The 24,082-nt window shown below is 42.2% G+C and overlaps 3 protein-coding genes across 6 annotated transcripts; 1 reads left to right on the forward strand and 2 right to left on the reverse strand.

The window, feature by feature from the left end:
• Nucleotides 1-15,048: 15,048 nt before the first annotated feature.
• DPM3 (dolichyl-phosphate mannosyltransferase subunit 3, regulatory) lies at nucleotides 15,049-15,680 on the forward strand. 2 transcript variants are annotated; one of them, XM_044674134.1, is made up of 2 exons: nucleotides 15,049-15,128; nucleotides 15,290-15,680. In XM_044674134.1, the coding sequence occupies exon 2, from the start codon at nucleotides 15,295-15,297 to the stop codon at nucleotides 15,571-15,573; it is 279 nt and encodes a 92-aa protein (XP_044530069.1). In that variant the 5' UTR covers nucleotides 15,049-15,128; nucleotides 15,290-15,294; the 3' UTR covers nucleotides 15,574-15,680. The 2 variants fall into 2 exon arrangements, with proteins under 2 accessions (XP_044530069.1, XP_044530070.1); XM_044674135.1 differs by having other exon boundaries at nucleotides 15,107-15,123.
• Nucleotides 15,681-16,934: 1,254 nt separating this feature from the next.
• On the reverse strand, nucleotides 16,935-19,498 carry SLC50A1 (solute carrier family 50 member 1). 3 transcript variants are annotated; one of them, XM_044672588.1, is made up of 6 exons: nucleotides 19,387-19,498; nucleotides 18,982-19,059; nucleotides 18,717-18,840; nucleotides 17,995-18,156; nucleotides 17,407-17,526; nucleotides 16,935-17,325 (listed from the first exon to the last, which is right to left on the reverse strand). In XM_044672588.1, the coding sequence occupies exons 1-6, from the start codon at nucleotides 19,464-19,466 to the stop codon at nucleotides 17,224-17,226; spliced, it is 666 nt and encodes a 221-aa protein (XP_044528523.1). In that variant the 5' UTR covers nucleotides 19,467-19,498; the 3' UTR covers nucleotides 16,935-17,223. The 3 variants fall into 3 exon arrangements, with proteins under 3 accessions (XP_044528523.1, XP_044528522.1, XP_044528524.1); XM_044672587.1 differs by having other exon boundaries at nucleotides 18,717-18,864; XM_044672589.1 differs by lacking the exon at nucleotides 17,995-18,156.
• A 2,785-nt stretch (nucleotides 19,499-22,283) lies between these two features.
• EFNA1 (ephrin A1) lies at nucleotides 22,284-23,738 on the reverse strand. The gene has a single exon (XM_044673491.1). The coding sequence runs from the start codon at nucleotides 23,636-23,638 to the stop codon at nucleotides 23,018-23,020; it is 621 nt and encodes a 206-aa protein (XP_044529426.1). The 5' UTR covers nucleotides 23,639-23,738; the 3' UTR covers nucleotides 22,284-23,017.
• Nucleotides 23,739-24,082: the final 344 nt, after the last annotated feature.

A 24,082-nucleotide genomic window follows, 5' to 3' on the forward strand; every position in this document is an offset into this window, starting at 1 on the left:
GAAAGAAGGAAGAAAGGAAGGGAGGGAGGGACGGAGGTGAAGAGGGAGAGAGGAAGAGAGGGAGAAAGGGAGAAGGAAAGAAAGAAAGAAAGAAAGAGAATGGAAAGAAGAAAGGAAGGATGTAAGGAAGAAAGAAAAGAAAAAATTAGAAAGAAGGAAGGAAAGAAAGAAAGAGTGGAAAGAAGAAAAACAGAAAGAAGGAGGAAAGAGAAAGAAAGAAAGAAAGTCATTAAGATATCTTTTTTTTTAATTCAGAGAACAGAATGAAGGCCAAAAAGAAGCATAAACATGGACATAGAAACAAGACAGCTTTGAAAGCTACAGATTGAATTTTTATTTACCTAAAAAGAAAAGTAAGCCATATATAATTGAGGCCTATGGTTTCTTGTACTCTCTCTCTACTGTGTTAATGAAAATATCCATTTTATTTGTTGTTTTTCAAGTTTGGAAGATAGCTCAAGAGTTAGAGGGAGGTAGACAGATTGAAAAACTGATAGATAGTTAGATTGATTGACAGACAGAGAGATAGAAAGATACATAGATTTCTGAAAATAAGTCCCAGAGAGGAAAAGTGATTATTAATTCAAGACCAACATTGTTGGTAAGTGTCCAGAGTTGCGATCTTCTGACTTCAAGTCCAGAGCTATTTCTGTAACACTCTAGACTGCCTAGAATTCTTCTCTTCCACTTAGTATTTGGCTTTCTAAGGTCCCTTCCAGTTCATTATAAGTTTCAGAGGCTGTGAGTGTGCTATAGTAAATGGAGTCTGGGTCTTGGATCTGTAAAACTCGAGTTCTAGGGCTGACTCTGCCATGTTCTAGATCTGTGACCACAGGCAAATGACTTTAACTCTCAGTTCCCCAGACAATTCCCTAAGTCTTTAAAAAAAATTTTTTTTAATTTGGAATATTTTTCCATGGTTCCATGATTCATGATCCCCCCCACCCCCTGCTCTTTCTTCCCCCCTCCCAGAGCTGACCAGCATTTCCACTGGGTTATACATGTATCATTGTTCAAAACCTATTTCCATGTTATTCTTATTTGCAGTAGAGTGATCTTTTAACATCAAAACCCTAATCATATCCCTATTGAACTACATGATGGATAATGTTTTTCTTCTGTGTTTCTGTTCCCATAGTTCTTTCTCTGGATGTGAATAGTGTTCTTTCTCATAAGTTCTTCTGGATTGTCCTAGGTCATTGCATTGCTGCTAGCAGAGAAGTCTGTTACATTTGATTGTGCCACGAGGGTTATCCACTATGATCAGGTGGGATTTATACCAGGAATGTAAGGCTGGTTTAATATTAGGAAAACCATCCACGTAATCGACCATATCAATAATCAAACTAACAGAAATCACATGGTTATCTCAATAAATGCAGAAAAAGCTTTTGACAAAATACAGCATCCATTCCTATTGAAAACACTAGAAAGTATAGGAATAGAAGGACCTTTCCTAAAAATAATAAACAGTATATATCTAAAACCATCAACAATACACAGAGACTAATACACTGTGGCACAATCAAATATAATAGACTTCTCTACTAGCAGCAATGCAATGATCCAGGATAACTCTGAGGGACTTATGAAAAAGAACTCTATCTACATCCAGATAAAGAACTGTGGGAGTAGAAACACAGAAGAAAAACAACTGCTTGATCACATGGGTCAATGGAGCTATGATTGGGGATGTAGACTCTAAACCAGTGGTTCCCAAACTTTTTTGGCCTACCACCCCCTTTCCAGAAAAAAATTACTTAGTGCCCCCAGAAATTAATTTTTTTTTAAATTTTAATAGCAATTAACAGGAAAGATAAATGCACCTGTGGCCATCACCGCTTTCCTGGATCACTGCAGCGCCCACAAGGGGGAGGTGGTGCCCATTTTGGGAACCACTGCTCTAAACAATCACCCCAGTACAATTATCAATAATATGGAAATAGGTCTTGATCAATGACACATGTAAAACCCAGTGGAATTATGTGTCAGCTATGGGAGAGGGGAGGGGCAAGGGGAGGGAAAGAGCATGAATCTTGTAACCATGGAAAAATACTCTTAATTAATTAATTAAATAAAATTTCCTTAAAAATAAAAAATAAAACCATCAGCAAGTATCATCTGCAATGGGGATAAATTAGAAGCCTTTCCAATAAGATCAGGAGTGAATCAAGGATACCTATTATCACTTCTATCATTTAACATTGTACTAGACATGCTAGCAATAGCAATTAGAGAAGAAAAAGAAATTGAAGAGATTAAAGTAAGCAATAAGGAAACTCAACTATCACTCTTTGCAAACGATATGATGATTTACTTAAAGAACTCCAGAAAATCAACTAAAAGACTAGTGGAAATAATTAACAACTTTAGCAAAGTTGCAGGTTATAAAATAAACCCACATAAATCATTGGCATTTCTATATATTTCCCACAAAACTCAACAGCAGGAGTTAGAAAGAGAAATTCCATTTAAAATCACTCTAGAGTCCAGTGATGGGCAAACTTTTTAAAGAGGGGGCCAAAGGAAAGGAAATGCTCATCTGTCAGTGTGTTTCTAAGGCAACTCTTTCGAAGTTTCATTGTATTGTATCCAATTCATTGTATTCGTCAGATTAGGAATAATGTCACTTGGATAGAACATTTCAGGGGGCCACATCTGGCCCACTAGCCGTAGTTTGCCCATCACTGGTCTAGACAATATAAAATATTTAGGAATCTACTTGCCAAGACAAATACAGGAATTATAGACTTTTCATGACCCCATCTGAGGTTTTCTTGGCAAAGATACTTGAGTGATTTAACATTTCCTTTTCAGATTTTATAGATAAGGAAAGTTAGGCAAATGGGATGAAGTGACTTGCCCAGGGTCACACAGCTAATAAGTGTTCCTACTACTTCTTAACTTGATTCTTAACTTGTTTTGTATTGTTGATCATTTGGGCAGTATGGTGGAGCTTGTGGACCTCTTTTCAGAATTTTTAAAAATCTAATTTTTTGTGGATGTCTTTTTTTTTAAACATCACTATAATTTCCTCCAGTATCCCTTTCCTATCCTCCTCCACCAGGCCATTCTATCTCACAAATAGCATTTCTAAAGATCAGGAAAATAAAAAAGAAGAGAAAAAAATCAGCTCAACTGATTAATAGATTGGAAAATTCAGAAAATATGTAACATGGACTACACTTGTCAGGATTTTTTTAAATAACTGAAGGAAATGCTAAATTGTAATTATAGATTAGGGAAAATAAACATGTAAATTTTTCTGCCTTGAGGCTATCCCTCATTTCTACAACACTCTCTCAATTCATCTCTACCTACTTAATAGTTTTCTTTCTTTCTTACTACTCTAAGACCTAAGAAAGGTAAGGGCTAGGCAATTGGGGTCAAGTGACTAGTCTAGGGTCACCCAACTAGGAAGTACCTGAGGTGAAATTTGAACTGAGGTCCTCCTGACTCCAAGCCTGAGGCTCTATCTACCCTGCCACCTAGCTGCTCATGAAATAGCTTTCTTTAAAATCCCACCTCTTGTTCTGGGGAGGGAAGAGAGGGAGGGAGACAATTTGGATCTTATAACTTCAGGAAACTTATATGGAAATTTATTATTACATGGTACTGGTAAAATAAAATATCTTTATAATAAAAAAGAAATATATATACACATATATATAATTATTATGTTATTGATGATAAAACTACCATAAGTAATAAAAACATAATGATTTTTAATTTGTATTTATTAATTATATATGATATATTTATATTATTTTAGCTAATAATAATACTAATACTAATAAAATAAAATCCACCTCCTAAAGGAACCCTTTTCTGATTTTTCCCACCCATTTCCCTGCCCCTTTGTGTTTTCTCCAAGACTGTCTCCAGTTTACCCTGCATATGTCTTGTACATACCTAGTTATTTACATGTTTTCTCCACCATTAGAATATGAGTTCCTTGACAGAAGGGGCCACAGTTTTGCTTTTCCTTGCATCCCCATTGATTAACACAGTGCCTGGCACATAATAAATGCTTGTTGACTGCCCATCAAACCTGTTATACTGTACTATTTCCCAAAATTTGTTGTGAAAATAAGAGGAGATGTGCTTTAACAGTAAAGGAACTCATAAATGTGAATTAGAGGTGAACTATTATTAATAATAAGATAATTATTATTATCATGACTTGGCTTTCCTGTATCGCATCCATGCCCCTTGCCTTGCCCTTTGCCTTGCCCCTCTGGCTTCCTTAATTAGGCTGTAAGCTCTCTAAGGGCAGAGATTCTGTCTCCCTCCCTTGTGTACCTGCTAGGGGCCAGGATACTTATGGAATCCAAGAGCCTGAGTTAACTCCCATATTCCCACAACACCAGCCAGAATTGTTGAGAGCATAAAAGCTGTGGCACAGAGTTGAGGCAGTGTAAATTAACTTGGCCTTTGGGTGGATTGATTGGACACCCAACCAGAGGCAGTTTGATCAAGAAGAATATAAAAATGGTTTTGGGGACTTCGGAAAGGAGATCTGGAGTTCCCTGGAATCTCCTGGCCGACTCCTTTCGATTTCCTTGCCAATGGCTTTCATAGCATGTGTATACCTGTATACATGGGTGGCTAGGTGGTAGAGTGGATAGATCATCAGATCTGGGTTCAGAAAGACCTGAGTTTAAATATGATTTCAGACACTTGCCAGCTGTGTGACCCTGGGCAAGTCACTTCACTCTGTTCCCCTCACTTTCATTATCACAAAAATGAGCTGGAGAAGGAAATGGTAAACCATTCAAGTGTCTTTGCTAAGAAAATTCCAAATGGGGTCATGAAGAGTCAGACACAACTGAACAACAGCAAAAATATACATACGCACATGTATTTGAATTTTTTTCTTTCTTTCCTTCTCCCTTCCCCTGTGTGTTTGTGTGTGTATGTGTATACAATTATCCCTTCCAGATCTTGACTTCTCCCATTGTGATTTCAGTGTATCTCAGATTAACATAAGAAATTAAATGGGAATTTTTTGTGAGTTTTGTGGAAGCCACAGACGACAGGCAAAGGCTAGCAGCTGACACAGAAAAAGTTTAGAAACTCAGAAACGCATAACATATATGCATAGTATTGTATGATATCAATGTATTTTATCTTTAGTACCACAAATATATACAATTTCTTTTTGAAGCTTAAAAGAAGCAAAAATTAAATGTTTGCAAAAAGAATGCAAAAGCCAGCAGAAGGCACACAAAGACTCAAAATGTAGAGATATCTTGAAAAGTTCAGTAATATCTAAATCAGTGATTCCCAAAGTGGGCACCACCGCCCCCTGGTGGGTGCTGCAGCGATCCAGGAAAGCAGTGATGGCCACAGGTGCATTTGGGGGCAGTGAATAACTGTAAGAGGGCGGTGATAGTATGTGACAAGGGGAGCTAAGTAATATTTTTTCTGGAAAGGGGGCGGTAGGCCAAAAAAGTTTGGGAACCACTGATAGATAGTCTTGTTCACCAAGTAAATCCCAAGACTTCGAGAAACTTCCGGAAAGGCTAGAAACTTTCTCACCCTGAAATTAAATTTGTACAATGCTAAATAAAGAACACCACCTTGAAAAAAAGTTTAGTAACTCATAAATGCATAAAATATATGTATTGTTATGTTTAATATTCCTTGATGGTATGTATTTTATTGTTTAGTAATATAAATGAACAGTTACACAATTTATTTTTCTTTAAATTAAATTTGTAGTAAAAGAACTATGGTTTTATGGCCTGCTTTGGGGATGCCAGGCATGTTCACAGCAATCTCTCACGTGACGTCTCAAGGTGATCTTGAAGTGATCTTCGCGTCTCGAGTTTCTCATATCTTGTGTGGTTCAAATGTCATAAATTCTATTAAAATGATGGCACCCAAACATAATGTTCCTAGCAGTTTGGAAAGTGCTCCCAAGAAACAGAGGAAAGTGATGAATCTGAAGGAAAAAGTAGAATTGATAGACATGCTTCGTTCAGGCAAAACATATGCTATGGTTGGCCGCCATTACAGCATTACGGAGTCAACCATAAGGCAAATTAAGAAAAAAGAGAAGAAAATCCTCCAAGCCTTTTCTGCAACTACACCATCAACTGCAAAGCATTCACATAAACCAGGAGATCGGAGCTTCTCTCCAGCAGAAAGTATAATATTCTTTTGGGTGCAGGATTGTTATAAAAAAGACATTCTGTAGACGCTGGCATCATAGGAGAAAAAGCTAAGTCTTTATATGATTCTCTAAAGGAAAATGAAGGTGAAGGGTCTACCCCTATGGATTTTCAGACCAGCAAAGGCTGGTTTGAAATTTTTAAAGAAAGGTTTAGCCTATGCAGTGGAAAAGTAGCAGGAGAGGTAGTGTCTGTCGATCAAGAGGCAGCTAGGGAGTTTCCTGAAACCCTGAAGAAACCGATTGAAGAAAAAGGCTACAAATCTGAACAAATATTCAGTGCTTACAAAACTGCCCCAAAATGCCTCCGAGGACATACGTCAGCCAAGAAGAGAAGCAAGCCCCAGCTTTTAAAGCCACAAGGGAGAGGGTGGTAACCCTTCTCTTTTGTGCCAGGGTTGTAGAGTTCGTAATAAAGGCAGCGCTCATATATAAAGCTACGAACCCTTGAGCTTTGAAAGGAAAGGACAGGTACCAGTTGCCTAGCTTCTGGATGTTCAATGAGAAAGTATGGACGAGCAAAGCACTTTTCCTTGACAGATTCTATTAGTGTTTTGTTCCAGAGGTTAGAAAATACGTTGTCAGCAAGGAATTCTTCTTTCAGGTATTATTGCTTCCCGCCACCCAGAACCCCATGAATTTCATATCGAAGGCATTGAAGTCATCTACATGCCAACAAACACAGCGTCTCTCATTCAGTCTCTTGATCAGGGCTAATATGGTTATTTAAGGCGTGCTACACATGCTACTCGATGGAGAGTATCATAAAGGCTGTTGAAGAAATCCCCAACAAAACCAATAATTTTTACATGGATTTTCCAGATTGAGCAGGTGCTTCACCCCTAACCCCCTGCAATGTAGAAGGAGTGCCTGAGTGTGTGTGTGTGTGTGTGTGTGTGTATAAATTAAAGGATTGAGTATTTGAACCCCTTAGTCCTGAGTAATCTATGGCGGTACATGAACAATGATTTGCAGGGCAGTGATCTGTATAGCTCATGGCATGGTGTTGGACACATAATAAGTGTTCAGCTTTAACTTTAATCAACAGGTATTTATTGAACTGAAAGGAATTTCGATTTTGGCTATTTCACTCCCAATTGGTAATGACCTTCCTTTCCCCTTAAACCTCACAAAGCAGTCTTCATTTCTCACTCTGTTAGAGTAGATGGTTTTGTGTTAATTATATTTGTGTGTGTGTCATATTCTTTACTACTAACAATATTTGGCATTTATATAGTCTTACGTTATCCCTTTACTCTCTCAGCTAAAGAACTCAACATGTCCTTGAACTGAAAAATAGAGGCCATTTTCTCTGGGTGTTCTCTTTCCCACTCCTGTACATTTGAAAAGCCCTAACCTTTATGTAGCATTCCCTCTGCTTTTACTCTTGACTTTGAAGAGGTGGTCCTTCTCCTTATCAGGGCCTTGTTTCCTTGTTTGCTTCGCCTCCCAAAATTAAATGGCTCCCTAAAATGATTTGCCCTCTCTCATCAATCATTGTCTATTTGTTGGATCCTACCTTGCTGCCTACATCTACCCATCTTTAAAAAACAAATGTTAAAAACCTTTAAGTTTTGTCTTAGAACGAATATTAAGTTACTAAGTATTGGTTCTAAGACAGAAGAATGGTAAGGGCTGGGCAATTGGGGAATAAGTGACTTGTTTAGGGTCACACAGCTAGGAAGTGTTTAAGGCCAGATTTGAACCCTTGTTTTCCCATCTCCATGTGACATCTGGTACTCTATTCATTGTGTTACTTCTCTGCTCCCATCTCTCCATCTTAAAAAAAAAACAACATTCTTCACTTGGTTCTACCATTTTCTCAAGCTTCAATAGTCTGTCTCTCTGTCCTTCCTAGAAAAAGCTCGCTATACTCTTTGCCTCTTTTTTCTCTTTATCTCACTTCTCAACTCCTTGCAAATCTGGCTTCTGATTTTATTACTCAGATGAAATTGCCCTCTCCTAAGTTACCAATGATCTCTTCATTTCCCAATCCACTGACTTTTTCTGGCTTAATCCTTCTCAATTTTAATATTGTTGTCCAACTTCTTCTCTGGGATATTCTATCCTCTTTCAGTTTTTATGAGATTGTTCTTAGGTTAAACCAGGTTGAGAGTTACTGGCAGACCTCAAACAAATTGGTGAGTTAGGCAGATGTCTATCTCAAGCATCTGAAGACTTCCCCAGGTAGAACAGGAGAATGAGAACAATTTGTTCCAGTGATTAGGGAAGTAGCTGAAGCAGGCACTGTGGAGCACTTAGAACTCGGTTAGGCATCAAAGACAACAAAGTTATCCGCTGCCATTCCCAGTCATCTTGACTCTTGTCTTGCCACTGGACTTGGATAACTCTGGAAGAGAGAGGGAAGCTGACAGCTTGATATTTTTTGTAACTCTGCCTTAACTTATTCCCAATTCATGAGGGAGTCAAAACATTACCCAGTGAAGTCACTGGTCCTCTTTAAAAAAGAAAGGCAAATAATACCAATCTACCTTCCCCATTTCCTTTGTTGGCTTATCATTCATGTACTGCTTCCCTACCTAATGGGAATGCCTGAAAATTCTGTTCTGGGCCACGTCCTCTGCTCTTTTATCCCCTCTTTTGAATTCAGTTACTATCACTATACAGATGACTCCCAGATCAATGTATCCAACTCTACTCCTCAACTCCAGTTCCTTTTTTTACAACTGCTTATTGAACATTTTTCCCTTGATGCTCTGTAGTCATCTCATACTCAACTTGCCCACTGAGGAAAAGGATTCATTATTATTTTCTCACCAAGCCAACTATTCTCCCAAACATCTTTATTGCTGACTGTTCTTCATACTGAAGCCTTCCTCAACTTTTTACTCTCTCTCACCCCTAACTCCTTCCTTGAAAACTATAAACGTGCCATGTCTTCCCTTCCTTCACCCTTCAAAAAACTTTTTTTTTATTTTTTAGAAAATTTTTTTCCATGGTTACATGATTCATATTCTTGATCTCTCTCTCCCCAGTAGCCGATGCACATTTCCACTGGTTTCTTCCTGTGTCATCAATCAAGACCTATTTCCATATTATTGATAATTGTTCTAGGGTGGTCATTAAGAGTCTATGTCCTAATCATGTCCTCATCAACCCATGTATTCAAGCAGTTGTTTTTCTTCTGTTTCCTCTCCTGTAGTTCTTCCTCTGAATGTAGGTAGCATCTTTTCCATAAATCCCTCAGAATTGTCCTGGGTCATTGCATTGCTGCTAGTACAGAAGTCTATTACATTCTATTTTACCACAGTGTATCAGTCTCTGTATACAATATTCTCCTGGTTCTGCTCCTTTCACTCTGCATCAATTCCTGGAGGTCTTTCCAGTTCACATGGAATTCCTTTGAGCACAATATTATTTCATCACCAGCATATACCACAATTTGTTCAGCCATTCCCCAGTTGAAGGGCGTTCTCTCATTTTCCAGTTTTTTGCCACTGCAAAGAGCACGGCTATAAATATTTTTGTACAAGTCTGTTTATCTATGATCTCTTTGGGGTACAAACCCAGCAATGTTATGGCTGGATCAAAGGGCAGGCATTCTTTTAGTGCTCTTTGGGCACCAAAAACTTCTTTTGATCAAATTATTCCCATTAGCCATCATCCTATATCTTTTCTTCCCTTCTCACCTAAATTTCTTGGGAATGAAATCTACATTAGATATTTCCATTTCTTCCCCCTTGCACTTCTTCTTAGGCCTTCCAACCTTATGCATTTGAAATTGCCCTCTCCAAAGTTACCAATAGTTTCTTAATTGCCAGTTCTAACGGCCTTTTCTCAATTCTAATCCTTGACTTCTCTGAAATCTTTGATACAGTTGATTGTCTTCTTCTCCAGATCCTATAAACTCTGTTCTCTCTCTGTTTTCCTGACACATCTCCCTTGGTTCTCCTACTAATGTGACTGGTCCTCCTCAGTATCCATTTTTTTTTTAAACTTTTACTTTCTGTCCCAGTAATAACTCTAAAAAAGAAGGGCAAGGACTAGGCAAATGGGATTAAGTGGCCTACCCAGGATCAGACCCCTGGGAAGTATCTGAGGTCAAATTTGAATCTAGGTCCTCCTTACCTCAGGCTGGGTACTCTATCTACTGTGCCGCCTGTGCACCCTTCTCAGTATCCTTCAGTGGATCTTCATCCAAATCATGCCCAGAACTATAAGTGTCCTACAAGGCTCTGTACTTGGCCCATTTCTCTTTTCCCTCTACTGTTTCCCAATTTATGATTATATCAACTCCCATATAGCTGTTTCCTCAGTTTCCAGTCCTTTGCCACTACAAAAAGAGCTACTAAAAATATTTTGGTACAGGAAGGTTTTTTTCCCCCTTATCTCTGACCCCTTTGGGATATAGGATATTCAGTTATCATTTCTATTCAGGTGATTCCCAGAGCTCTATATCCAGCTCCAATCTCTCTTCCCTCTTTCGTAGGATCTTCTCACCCTGGCATATCTCTCTGTGATGCTATTTCCCTCCTCCCACTGGTGAGTTCCTGCCAGGGTCTCCAATTTGTGGATGCTCATAGTCTAGCCATGTTTTATTTCCCTCTCAGCTGTGCTTTGGACTTTCTAGACTTCTCCACCATGCTCCTGCATGGGTCCCTTCTGCTACCCCTCACCCCTTTAAGACTCTCTTTCACAAGAGAATGGACACTCCTTGAGGGCAAGGATTCTTTCTTTTTTGCTTGCATTTGTATCCCCAATATTTAGCATAGTTCCTAGCACATTGCTCAACACTTGTTGACTGCTTGTCACATCTATGTTATTTAGTCTTGAGCTGGATGCCCCATAGTCTCATAAAAGGAGAGAGTGATCAACAGTGTCTAAGGCTTTCGAGAGGTCAAGAAAGATGAGGACTGAGAAAAGGTCATCAGATTTGACAACTAAGAGATCTTTGGTAACTTTGGAGAGAAATGTTTCAGTGAAATAAGTTATGAAAGCCAGGCCATAAGGGGTTAAGGAGAGAGTGAGAAGAGAAAAAATGGAGGCACCTAATATAGACGGCCTTTCTTCCCTGAAATTTTATTTTTTTATTTATACATAAGAACAATTTGTAACAATCTTTTTGACATTTAGAATTCAGATTTTCTCCCCCATTCCCTGAGGTCGTGAATAATCTGCTATAGATTTTACCAGTGCTTTCATGCAACATATATTTCCCTATTGCTCATGACATGATAGAAGACACATATCACACATGCAATAGCATCTCATGAAGGAAATATAGTGGAAGATGGCATGCTTTGATCTGCACTCAGATTCCAACAGTTTCTTCTTTGGTTGTGGTTGCATTTTTGAAAAACATTATTTATTTGTCTATACCAATTATATGTAATAATAAATTTCCATATGAGTTTTCTGAAGTTATATGGTCCAAATTGTCTCCCTTACTCTCTTCCCTTCCCATTCCAAAATTAGCAAGCAATTTGATCCGGGTTATACATGTATTATCATGCAAAACATATTTCTATATTGATCATTTTTGTAAGTGAATAATCTTATAAAACCAAAAACTCTAACACATAAAACCCAAATAAACAAGTGGAAAATGGCACACTCTCATCTGCATTCTGACTCCAACAGTTCTTTTTCTGGAAATGGGGAACATTCTTTATCCTAAGTCCCTCAGAATTGTCCTGGATCATTGCATTGCTAAGAGTGACTAAGTCTATCACAATTGATCATTCCACCATATTGCTTTTACTGTGTACAATGCTCTCCTGCTTCTGCTTATTTCGCTCTGCATAAGTTCATATAAGTCTTTCCAGCTCTTTCTGAAATCATCCTATTCATCATTCCTTATAGCACAATAGTATTCTATCACCATCATATACCACAATTTGGTCAGTCATTCCCCAATTGAGGGATATCCCTTAGTTTCCAATTCTTTGTCATGTGGATAGCATTTTCATCATGAGTCCCTTGTAGTTGTCTTAGAGACTTGCTTTGCTGATAATAGTTTAGTCCTTCACAGTTAAACATCACATAAGATTTCTTTTACTGTATACATTGTTCTGGTTCTTCTCACTTCACTTTGCAACAGTTTACATATCTTTCCAGATTTTTCTGAACTTCTGTTCATCATTCTTATGGCTCAATAGTATTCCATTACAATCATATTCCCCAAGTTGTTCAGCCATTGCCCAAGAGATGGACATCCCCTCAGTTTCCAGTTCTTTGCCACTACAAAAATAGCTGCTAAAAATATTTCAGTACAGGAAGGTCCTTTTCTCTTATCTTTGATCTCTTTGGGATATATATCCAGAAATCGTGTTGCTGGGTCAAAGGGTATGCATGGTTTTGTGGCCCTTTGCGCCTGGTTCCATATTACTCTCCAGAATGGTTGTAGCAATTCACAGTTACACCAACAGTGTATTAGTGTCCTAATTTTCCCACATCCTCTCCAACATTTATCTTTTTCCTTTTTGGTCACGTTAGCCACTCTGGTGGGTGTGAGGTGGTTAGATGGCCTTTTCAAGGAGTTTAGCTATAAAAGGCAGAAGAGATATAGGAAGACAGTTAGCAGGGATGGATGGCTATAATAAGTTGGGTTTTTTTTTCCAGCAAAGGACATGTTTATAGGCAGTAGGAAATGAGCCAATAGATAGGGAAAAATTGAAAATAAGTAAAAGAGTTGGGATGACAGAGTGGGGGCAATTTGTTAGAGAAGATGAGATGGAATGGGATTGCTTGAACAAGTACAAATTTTAGCCTTGGTAAGGAGTGAGGCTACTTCACTATGTAAGACAAGGGCACAGGAGAAGATAGCAGAAGGTACCTGAGTCATAGAAGATGAGGAAGAGGGGAAAAGAAGGAGCTCATGAGATTCTCAGGTGAGAAAGCCATGGGAGGTTTGAGAAGGGATGAAAATGTTTAGAACAGCTTCAATGGAGAATAGGCTAGTGAGTTGATAAAAGAGGTATATTTAGTTGGCTTATTTAGCAATAGGGAGGGCCCAGTTGAGGTTGTATAACAAATTTGTAGTGTATCCAATCAGAATGCTTGTATAATTTCCTCCACCTTCATTCCATAGCAATTCAATAGCATTCAATAGCAAAGGTAATTTATATATTTTTTTAATTCAATAGCATTCAATAGCAAAGGTAACAAATAGTGGGAGCGATCCAAGACTGTGGCTTGGTTGGGTATAATCAGTAATATGATAAGCAGACAAGATATTCAAAAGAGGAAGATTATATAAAGGGATCAGTCAATATGGGATGAATGAAGAAGGGGGAAGCTGGGTAGCTCAGTGGATTGAGAGCCAAGGCCTAGAAACCTAGCAGACCTAGAGAACCTAGGAAATCCTAAGTTCAAATCTAGTCTCAGATACTTTCTAGCTGTGTGACCCTGGGCAAGTCACTTAACTTCCATTGCCTAGCCCTTACTGCTCCTCTGCAAGGGTTTAAATATATATATATTTAAATTTCTTCATATATATGATTTCTTCATATACATATAATTTCTTCATATGTATATATACACATATATATATATGAAGATAGAGTGACTAGTGCAGGGGAAATGACCTGGGAAAAAATTGAGGGGTCAAGGATTTGAAAAGCATGAGTTTTGTAAGGGAAGACAGAAGAAGATATATCATTCTTGTTTTCCCTACTACAATATAACTTCCCTGATGGCAAAGAGTAAGGGGTCAGAATTCCTTCAGATGAAATCAGAAAAAAAGAGGAGGAGATGAGAAAGGGAAGCCTGGTGGATAAAAGAAGATCAACATAGAGAAGACACAAACATTTATTACTAATCAGCTCTTCTTCCAAGGAACTCCTGGGAACTGTCCAAAATCTTGTTTGTAGTGGAATTTGTTAATCATCCATCATTTGACATAAGTGAGTTTTTTTGTTTTTGTTTTTGTCTTTTTTATTCCCTTAGCATATTAGCACTTATTAATAATTGATTGCTTTAAGGTTTGCAACATACTTGACAGACATTTCAAAGTAAGCACTACAGATATTATCATCTCTATTTTATAGCTGAAGAAACTGAAGCTCAGAAGGTTAAATGATTTTCCCGTAGTCATACAATTTGTAAATGTCAGAGGCAGGATTCAAATGTTGAATTTTCTAGCTCCAAGTCCAATACACTGTCTGGTGTGAATCAATAAATCAACTAACAAGGATATATTACACACACACACATAAATAGATATGTATATAGTGCATGTATATGTAATATTTGTTTATGTAGAGATGTATATATGAATAAATAGATGAGCGTGGGCATGTGGTCTTCCCCATTGCATATAAGATTTATAAATCTATATATGCACACACATACATACATAGATATATTCATTTGTAGACACCTATATATGAGAAATATGCAAAACAAAAATGACAGAATGCTAGGCTATAAACCCCAGCAGGGCAAAGATGAGGTCTAAGCTTTATGTCTCTCCCAGAATCCAACATGTTTGAGCTCAGGGGCGTCCTAGGGTATCTCTCTGTAACCTATGAGTCCTGTCAACGTGGAAGGTAAGTAGGTTTTAGAAAGAGGCAGAAGCTTTGACCTAAGAAGGTTCATTTGCTTCATTCATTCATTCATTCATTCATTCATTTGTTCGTTCCTTCATCTATTCGTTCATTCATTCATTCAGGGGTGGTAGGAATCACGTCAAAGCTGTGCAGGCTATGGATTCTCACTCTCTTCTCACGTCTATTCAACTGTACTCTCTCTCCTTCACTCAAACTGGGGGAATCGAATGAGGTAGAAGGAAGTGGCACAGATGGAAGGAGAACTCTCTGGGTAGGGGCTTCTCCGCAGGCCTCCTGGAAAACCGGAGAAAGACTACAACTCCCATAAAGCATCGAAAGGGGAGCAGCGCATGCGTCAAGGGTCCGGCTTTCCTGGTTGGTTCTGCAGTATCTGCAGAGAATTGTGGAAGATTTCCTTTGCTTCCCGGGGTTAGAGCGGTGAGGTGAGGGTCCGGGGGCTGCTGGGTGAGAGGCCGGGGAGCGGAGCTGAAGGGGAAGAAGGGAGCGAGAGGCGGGTGGCGTGCAGAGTGGGGAGAGAGGGAGCGTCCTGTGGCGGCCGCGGCAGCACGGCTCACTACCCGCGCGCGCTCTTATTCCCCACCAGTGACCATGACCAAGCTGAAGCAGTGGATCTCCACGCTGTTGGTGCTGATGCTCATCTGGCTGTGCCTGGTGCAGGACGTGCTCAGCCTGGGATATAGTAAAAAATTCTACGATGTGATCTTGCCCTTACCCGTCTACCTCCTGGTCACCGCGGGCAGCTACATGCTGGGAACCCTGGGTTTGCGCTTGGCCAACTTCAACGACTGTGAAGAAGCTGCCCAAGAACTGTTCCAGCAGATCCAGGAAGCCCAGGCCGATCTGGCCAGTAAGGGCCTCATACTGTGATCCTGCCCCCTAGCCGCGGTCCCCCTTCCCCCCAGCTTCCAGGTCTTCGACTTCCTCCCAAACGCTCCTAGGTCCCTTCTTTAGCTAAATTAAAAAAGTAAAATTTCCTTTTCTCATTCCTTCCGTAATTGCTTTTCTGGGGCAAAGGAATTGGGGGACCTAGGCATATGGGTAGAAGTTGGGGAAATACACTAGAGAAGAGAGGTCAATCTTGGGAAGAAAAGGGGGTGGGGCTTGAGAGGACACTGGCAGATGGAGGTTGGAGGTGACACTGAGGGAGAAGGAGGGGCTGAGAGGACACTTGGGGAGGCAGGGAGGGCAGAACCAGAAAAATTCATTTCCCTCTGAAAGGGTGCTCCCTTACTCAGACTGAGGGATATTAGATCATAAGATCTTAACGGTTTTTTCTGAGTCTTGGATCCCCTTGGCTGTCTGGTGAAGCCTATGGAAAAATTTTCTAAATGCTTAAAGTAAAATACATACTATAGCAAAAGGAAACCAAAGAGTACTGAAGATTAAAATGTGATTTTCCCCCATCTAAGTTCACAAACCTTTCCCTGGACCATTAGATATAGAATAGAGTTAGGAGTGACCTCAGACCAATCTAATCCAACCTCCTTATTTCACAGATGATGAGCAGCCCAAGGGTTGTACCCATTAAAAGCTAAAAGACCTAGAGGAAGGCCTCTGCTGTCTTTCACAAATCCTCTAGGGAGTATTTTGGAGAACTTGAGATGGAATGGATGGATTGCTATCTATATCAAAGGATTCTTTGTAGCATTTAGGCATGATATGTTAAGCTAGAGACCTTCCTGAGTTCATTCTATCAATCACTAGAAGGCCTTCTCATAGCATAATCTTAAGTGGAGTAATATTCTCCTCTTTTTTATTATTTTCCAGGATGTTCTGTTAAATCATCCCCTGCAGGCAGTCTACCCTACCTCTTCAGATGTCTCATTCTGCCAGAAAGTCATGAAGCCTAGCTTCATATCTCATTGCTCTAATTTCTGCCTTCCTCTTAAGGCTTTCTTCCTGTCTCTTACTTTCTAAAAACTTCCCCTAATTCTCAATTCTGATATCTCCACCTTTACCCCCTTTCCTTATTTCCTAATTCAATATGATGGAACCATAGAGAACAGACTGAAGAGTGCAAAGGAGGGCAACTAGATGGTTCAATAAATAGAGTACCAGGCCTGGAGTCAGGAAGACCTGGGTTCAAATCTGGCCTGAGAAAATTCCTAGTGGTATGACCCTGGGCAAGTCATTTCACCCCATTTGCCCAGCCCTTGGTGCCTTTCTATCTTTGAATTGTTACTAAAACAGAAGGTAAAGGTTTAAAAAAAAAAACACAACAATGCAAAGGAAGGGTGTGTGATCATTTATTATAAGGCACAGAATGGAACTAAATACTATCCCAACCCCACATTAAAAAAATAATCTCTCTTAAAAAAAAAATTCCTCCCAAATAAAATCCCTAATTTTGGTCCCTCTGCTGTCAAAGAAGTCCCTACCTCTTCCACTCCACCCCACTGTGGCTAAGTAAGTTGAGCAACAAGGCATAGCAGAAGAGATTGGATGAGAGAGTCTTTGGCAACAGGCTGGCACCAAAGTGATAGATGAAAGGATAGGTATGGTATCCCTTCACCATCCTTAGGTCTGAAGAAGACTGTAGCTCTTTTCTTGAACCTGTGGGTATTTCCAGAAGAGCCCTAGGCGTATCAGGCTAGTGATTATTCCTGGTATGTTGGGTACCTGGAAGGAAAAAAGTCACAATAAAGTGGGGGGGGAAAGGTTCCCACTCTGTTCACCCAATATTATCCCTACTCTCCTCACCATAATGTAGAGGTCACTGAGGTGGAAGCCATAGAGGGTCCAGGAAGCAGAGGCAAGGAGTGTGGCCACAGTGAGGGAGAAGGACAGGCACTGAGTAGACTTGGTCTGAATGATCTTGATCTGTGGAGAAGAATATCAGTAATGCCTTTCATACCCTCCCAGGAAGGGTCATTACATCCTTCAAGGTTACACCTTTTCCTCTCCAAACCTACATGGTGGGATATCTTCTTCCCTAACCTCGAGGGCAATAGGGAGTAAAGTTCATAGGAATCAAAGGATTTTAGAGCTTGAAGGGTTCTTAGAGATCTAATGTGACTTCAATTTAGATATGAGAAAACAGAGCCAGATAGAAGAAACTTGCTCCAAATCACAGGAGCCCAAATCAGCAAACTCAGGATACGAGTCTCAATTTTCTCTTACTCCAAGGCCAGTGCTCTTCCCACAATACTCCATAGCCTGAATCCAGTGGTCCCTCTTTCTGTTCTGTTGAAACCCAGCTTCTTCCACCCTCATTGCCTTTCCTCCAGAATCTATTCCTTTTGGACTGTCTAGGACCCTTTCCTAATATTCCCTCCACCCTGGACCCACCAGGTCCGCCAAGGGTGAGAGGTACATGCTGATGGTGAAGATGCTACAGAAAAGGCCTAGCTGCCTCAACCGGGTTGTCCAATCAGGTACCAGGAGCTGAAAGTAGCTGTAGCCCAGGAGGAGAAGACCCAGAAGAGCAGCAGTTTGCAGAAGGACAGTACGCTGTGGGGGAAAGGAAGAATGAGGTGACAGCAGCCCCAGTCAGTTACCCAAACCTCAGCAAAATCCCCAAGTGTCCATTCCTATCCTAGGCACTCTTGGGGAGGTGGACTGCAAAAGGAATCCAATGGGAAGCCCCCAAATCTAATGGGTAGGGAGTGTATACACATCTACCAGGTTAAGAAAAGCCAACTAGACCCAGCCCTAGGTAATCATCATCTAGTCCTTCCTCTCTTTCACCATTAGAATTTGTCATTTCTCATCTTCATCGCCCCTACCACCTAGTACACAATCTGTTGGATATTTAGGGGTTAACATACTAAGCTGAATTGGATTAGTCCTGAGGAAGTAGGAAGCAATTCAACGAAAACAATTCAACCATTGTGGAATACTGTAGAGAAGGAAGAATATAATACAGGAAGGCTTCCTGGAAGAAGGGGGCCCTGCTCTCTCCAGGAAAAGGTATGAGGCCAAAGGGAATTCGAGGAAATGTTGGCAGTGCTTGGCCAACGTGGGGTGCACCAGTAGTGCCCAAGAGGCTGAGGGATGGGATTGGCCTCTACCTTTCGGGGACAGTAGTGCAGATATGTCAGAATATAGAGTGTCTGGAGCAAGGCTCCCAGGGCGTTCACCACAATGAGCGTCTTGTCACCCTTGAGGAGTCCATAACTCAGCCAGCTTAGGTTGCTGCAGGTGAGGGAGAAGGGACAACTGGTTGAGTCCCCAAAGGAGTAAAACGAGAGAGAGGCTGCTTTAGCTCTGGCCCCCCCAAAGGCCAGGAGCTAAAAGCCTTCCCTCCCTCCCTCCCTCTCCTCCCCAAAGTCTCACTTCACGTCCGTGGTGAGAAAGGGCAGGAACTGGATATTGGTCACACTCCGGGTGGTCTGCATGTGCCGGAGGTCCGAGCTGGAACGGGATGGGAGGGTTAGGAAGGAGGCTGGGGCTGGGGGCAGGGCGAGACCCTCCCCTGCAGGGACCTCCCCAGGCCAGACTTAAAACGCTACACCTCCCAGGCCACTCATTTCTTCCTCGGGCTCCGCCCCCCAGCCTCTTAGCCCCTCCCTCTCCTACCCCTGACCCAACGGAGCCCGCCACAACGAGGTTTGGGTCATGGTCATGGAGGTGGACTTGAACTTGGGGCTCAAAGTTCCCAGAGCCGGGACCTCATCCCTGGCTTCTCTTCCCCTTCCAGGCCTTCTAAGCTCCAGCCCCCAGTCCCGGTTCGGTTCTCACAGGCCGGTAGAAAACATGCAGAGGGTGAAAAGCAGGCAAGCCCCGGAGAGTAGCGTATCTAGAGCGGCCACCGTCTCCATCTCGGCCTCAGCCCCGAGGCCGGAAAGCTCCGGCCCGGCTCCCTGGTTCCCCAGAGCTCCGCCCCTCGCCCCAGGCCCCACCCCTGGCATAATCCTCCGGAGCCCTGGCCCCGCCCCTTTCGATTGCTGAGGCTGACCCGCTCCCCGCCCTCGGCATCCGGGACGTGCCCCGACCAGCAGACCGCGATTTCGCCGCCCGCGCCAGCCGCCTCCCCAACAGCTAGAGCTCCGGGAAGCCCGGGCTTCCCACAGTGCCTTGCACGGACATAGCAAGAGTTCCATAAATGTTTGTTGATGGATTTGAAATCTAGCATAGGAGACCTCGCCTTCCTCCCACCCACTCGTGGAATCGTTTCCCTGAACGCTTTGTACTGCCTCTTCCCTCCCGGCAGTCCTGACCAGGAAGTGCCAACCTTTCGGGCCTGGCACAGGGCTTCCCACGTGGCAGGCGTGCAAAAGCAATCATGGCAGACGCTTGCCTGACGGTTTAAGGGCGGAAAAGTGTTGGGCAGACATGATCTCGCTTTATTCTTATCCCCGCCTAGCGAGGTGGTTCCTCCGAATATTATCCCCATTTTACAGATGGGGATAACGGAATTAGAGACGAGTGAGGTATGTAACTCGCCCGCAGTCACACAGAGAGCTGTTGTCAGGAAGCCTATCGGAATCTCGGAATCTCGGTCTCTTCGAGTCAGTTTTCTATGCCCCATGCACTTCAATCAATGTTAGCGTTTCCTGGCATCCCCCCTCACCCCCACCCTGCTGAAAGACAGTAAGGACTAAGTGGTGGGCCTTGGATCATTTCTTGCTGGCTTACTATGTGCCTGGGACACATATGTGAGGCAATATCACACCTGGACCATACTTTGGAAATTGGTGTTCCATCCTATTCAACTCTTCATGAATCCATTTGGGATTTTCTTAACAGAGAAACAGGAGTGAGTGGTTTATCATTTCCTTCTCCAGCTCATTTTACAGATGAGGAAACTGAGGCAGCTAACATGACTTGCCCAGGATCACACAGCTAATAAGTATCTGAGACCAAATTTGAACTCGGATATTCCTGACTCCAGGCCAGGCATCCTATCCGCTGTGCCATCTAGCTGCCCTTCAGAAGTCAGGAAAACCTGGGTGCAAATCCAGCCCGAAACTGTGTGACCCTGGACAAGTCACTTAACCCACTAGCCCTTATTGCCCCTCTTCCTTAGATAAGACAATTAATATCAATTCCTTTTTCTTAAAACCCTTACTTTGCATTTAAGAATCAAATCTGTGTATTGGTTCCAAGGCAGAACAGTGGTAAGGGGTAGGCAATGGGGGTTAAGTGACTTGTCCAAGGTCACCCAGCTAGAAAGTATAAGGCTAGATTTGAACCCAGGACTCCCTGTCTCTCCATCCTCAGTATGAATAAGGGTTTAAAATGTTTTGTTTTAATGTGTGTGTGTGTGTGTGTGTGTGTGTGTGGTGGGGAGGGGGATATAGGGAGAATAAGAAGGTACTAGCAGCTGTGGGGACTAGGAAAAGCTTCACATTGAAGAGAGCACTTGAGCTAACCCCTTGAAGAAGGAAGGAACCCAAGAAATGTAGATGAAGAGTGTGTACATTCCGGGAATGCCCAACCTTTGAGACAGGAGATGGGGGGCAATAATAGAAAGGAGGCCAGTTTGGAGTGCTTGAAGGGGACTAATGTGGAGGCAATAGGCTGGGAGCCAGGTTGTGAAGGAAACCGGGAAAACCTGTGGTGAAATCCTGCCTCTGACACATACTGGCCTTATGATAGTGAGCGAGACCAGTAACCATTTCTGATCCTGAGACATCTAGGAACAGAAATTATGGCTTAGTGGCCCATCTGGAGAGAGATGGAGAGGCCCACACCCCAGAATTCCTCACACAAAGGACATCCTAAATGGACCCCAAAGCCCGTATGACCTACAGTGTACAAGGTACCATTTGCTGAGTTCAGAAATCTCTTTTCACCTCCCACACAATTGTCTCAATGGCGATGTGGGGTACCACCCACATGCCACAATGGTGGCATTACCCCCATACCACAGCTCTGACTCACTGTTTCCCTACCTACCTACCCAAGCCAGGACCCCAGGCAGTTTGAGTACCTGAACCCCAAAAGTCCAAGGCTTCTAAGATCAACCAGATCCCAGGATCTGAAGGGAAAGGGAGGAGGGCTGAGGAAAGTCCCTTTCATGCTTCTGGAGGGCACCAGAGAACATTGCCTCAGAGAAGGCCTGGGAATTCAGGAAGGGTGACTCAAGGAAGAGTGTGCCAGGCTCCCATTCTAGAGAATGAAACAAGAGCTAAGTTTGGAGTGGAAGGAACAAGAGGCTGGATATCAAGAGCTTTTCGACTATGGATGGAAAGGCCATAATCACAGAAGGTTGGAGCTGGAAGCTTGTCTTGTCATTTTACAAGAAAAAGTTTGAGACCTCGTGGTAGGCGGGGCAAATGGTGAGAGGCACTTACTTCTTTCCTTCCTATTATTCATAAATGGATCAATCATAGATGTAAAGCTGGAGGTAGCTTTTAAGATCACTTGACCCGGTTGCCTCCTTTTTACAGATGAGAATGCTAAGGCTTAGAATGGTTGAGTGACTTGTCGAAGACCATCAAGCAAGCGACAGAATCAGGATCTGGATTCTGATCACCCAGCTTCCAAAACCAGCATCCCTTATGTTACACCATATTGCTTCCAGAAACAGAGGGGCTCCTAAACTTTCAGACTAGAGAAGAGGTGGTCCTGTGTGGAAGAAGTAGCCTGCCAAGGTCTCTGTTCTGTGCACTGAGGGAGCAGAGGAAGTCCAAAGAATATTAACACAATTTCATTCCAACAAAGAGAATTTGTGTAAAAACAATAACAACAGAACAATTTTAGTTGTAGAAATCTCTCCAGGGAGAGATTTTACATACAAATATTATATATACACTGGGCACTGCCCTTATACACAGCACATGTTGGGGCACTGCCCCTCCTTGCCTGCCTGGAATTGCTCTGAAACCTTCTGAGTTGGGAGAGCCCAGGCTGTATCCCTCTTTTGCCAATATGGCATTACAGATGGAATTGTATGTGAGTTATGTGTAAGGGAAGGCAGACACTGAGTTCCCACAAAGTGCTTCCTTCTCATCTTCCCCTTCCCACATGAAAAGCTCAGTTTCTCTTCCTTCTCCTTTTAAAGTTCCATCCTGAGCACTCTTGGGTCTTCCATGGAGGGCATGTTCCATGCCCAGGGTCCATCCATAAGCTCCTTTCTTCTAAGAGGAGCAGCTGCCCTTGTTTAATTTCAGGATCTTGATCTTTGGCAAAACAGGAGGAATGAAGAGAGCTGTGTCCTCCCAACCGTGTGGGGGTAGAGGACAAATTGGCACTGCCAACCTTTCCTGGCACCCCTAATACTGACTCTTGCCACCAGGGTGGCAGGTTTTTACTTAGGCTGGAGTTCCTTGGGCAGAGGATTCCAATTTTCTCCTTTGGAAAGGGGTCAGCACCCCCTCCATCCCCAGCCCAGTTCTAGTCCTCAAGCTGGGTTTGATGCCCACCCTCAAGCGGTATGAAGCAGTATGAGTGGCAAAAGCAGCACAATCCAGGCAACCGGAAAGGTTCGAGGGGTAGCACTGTGTCCCACACTATGTAAGACTTGGACATTTGCATCATCTGATGGAAGCAGATTCTCATTCCGTGGATGGGAATCCACCTGGGGACTATGAGTGATTTTGCCATCCACAGTCACTTTCAATTTCAGGCACTGGTCTCCATGGTGATGGATGGGTTTGGAAATATAGTAGTAGCTATGTCCCTCTTTGAACTCCTTCCCCAAGGTAAAGGGGATGAAGCGTTGGAACTTCTCAGATAGCTTCTCAGGACCATGCCGTGCATTGGGCTGGTTGCACTGCCATCTCACTTGTTCCTTGGATTGTGGCTGGCACAGCTGGTATTCCTCACGCTCCACCAGATACAGTGTATAACGCTCCATGGCATCTGGGGCCACAGACTCATCCTCATAATGTGGACAGATGATGTCTAGGTAATCGCTCAGTCGAACATGGACTGTGTAGTCTTCATTCTGAAACTTGGGGTTTGAGCTGTTCCAGAAGACGGTGTGTCGGTCAGCGGAGGCCAAACTGCAACATAAGCCCAAGAGGGGAACCCACAGTAACTCCATAACGTGGCGCCTGGCCAGGCAGGGCCGGGTTGTGCCAGACTGGGCCAAGTCGAACTGGGTTATAGAGGGACTCAGTGAGGGGAAATTTCTTATAGAGTCTGGAGCTCTTGTTCTCGTTCGGTGGCCGTAGATCAGGAAGGCGCTAACAATTCTCTTAACAATTGTTTTGATTTATTAGAACCATCTACTTGATCTTATAAGGTACTAACTTCATTTTGGTTGACTGGCGAAAAAACTGAGTAAGTGAAATTTTAAAACTTGAATTTGATTTGAATGAATTTAGGAATTTTATAGATAATAACATAGAATCGAATGATGTTCCGAGCCCCGCAACTATACACAAAATTGAAAAAGATAATTAATACTATTGTGCTCAGTAGTACTAAAGCTGAAAGAGGTTCAGTTTAATGAATATAATTTGTATGAAGGTAAGAAACAGTTTAA

This window comes from Gracilinanus agilis, chromosome 4 (assembly GCF_016433145.1).
Source record: "Gracilinanus agilis isolate LMUSP501 chromosome 4, AgileGrace, whole genome shotgun sequence".
NCBI lineage: Eukaryota > Metazoa > Chordata > Mammalia > Didelphimorphia > Didelphidae > Gracilinanus > Gracilinanus agilis.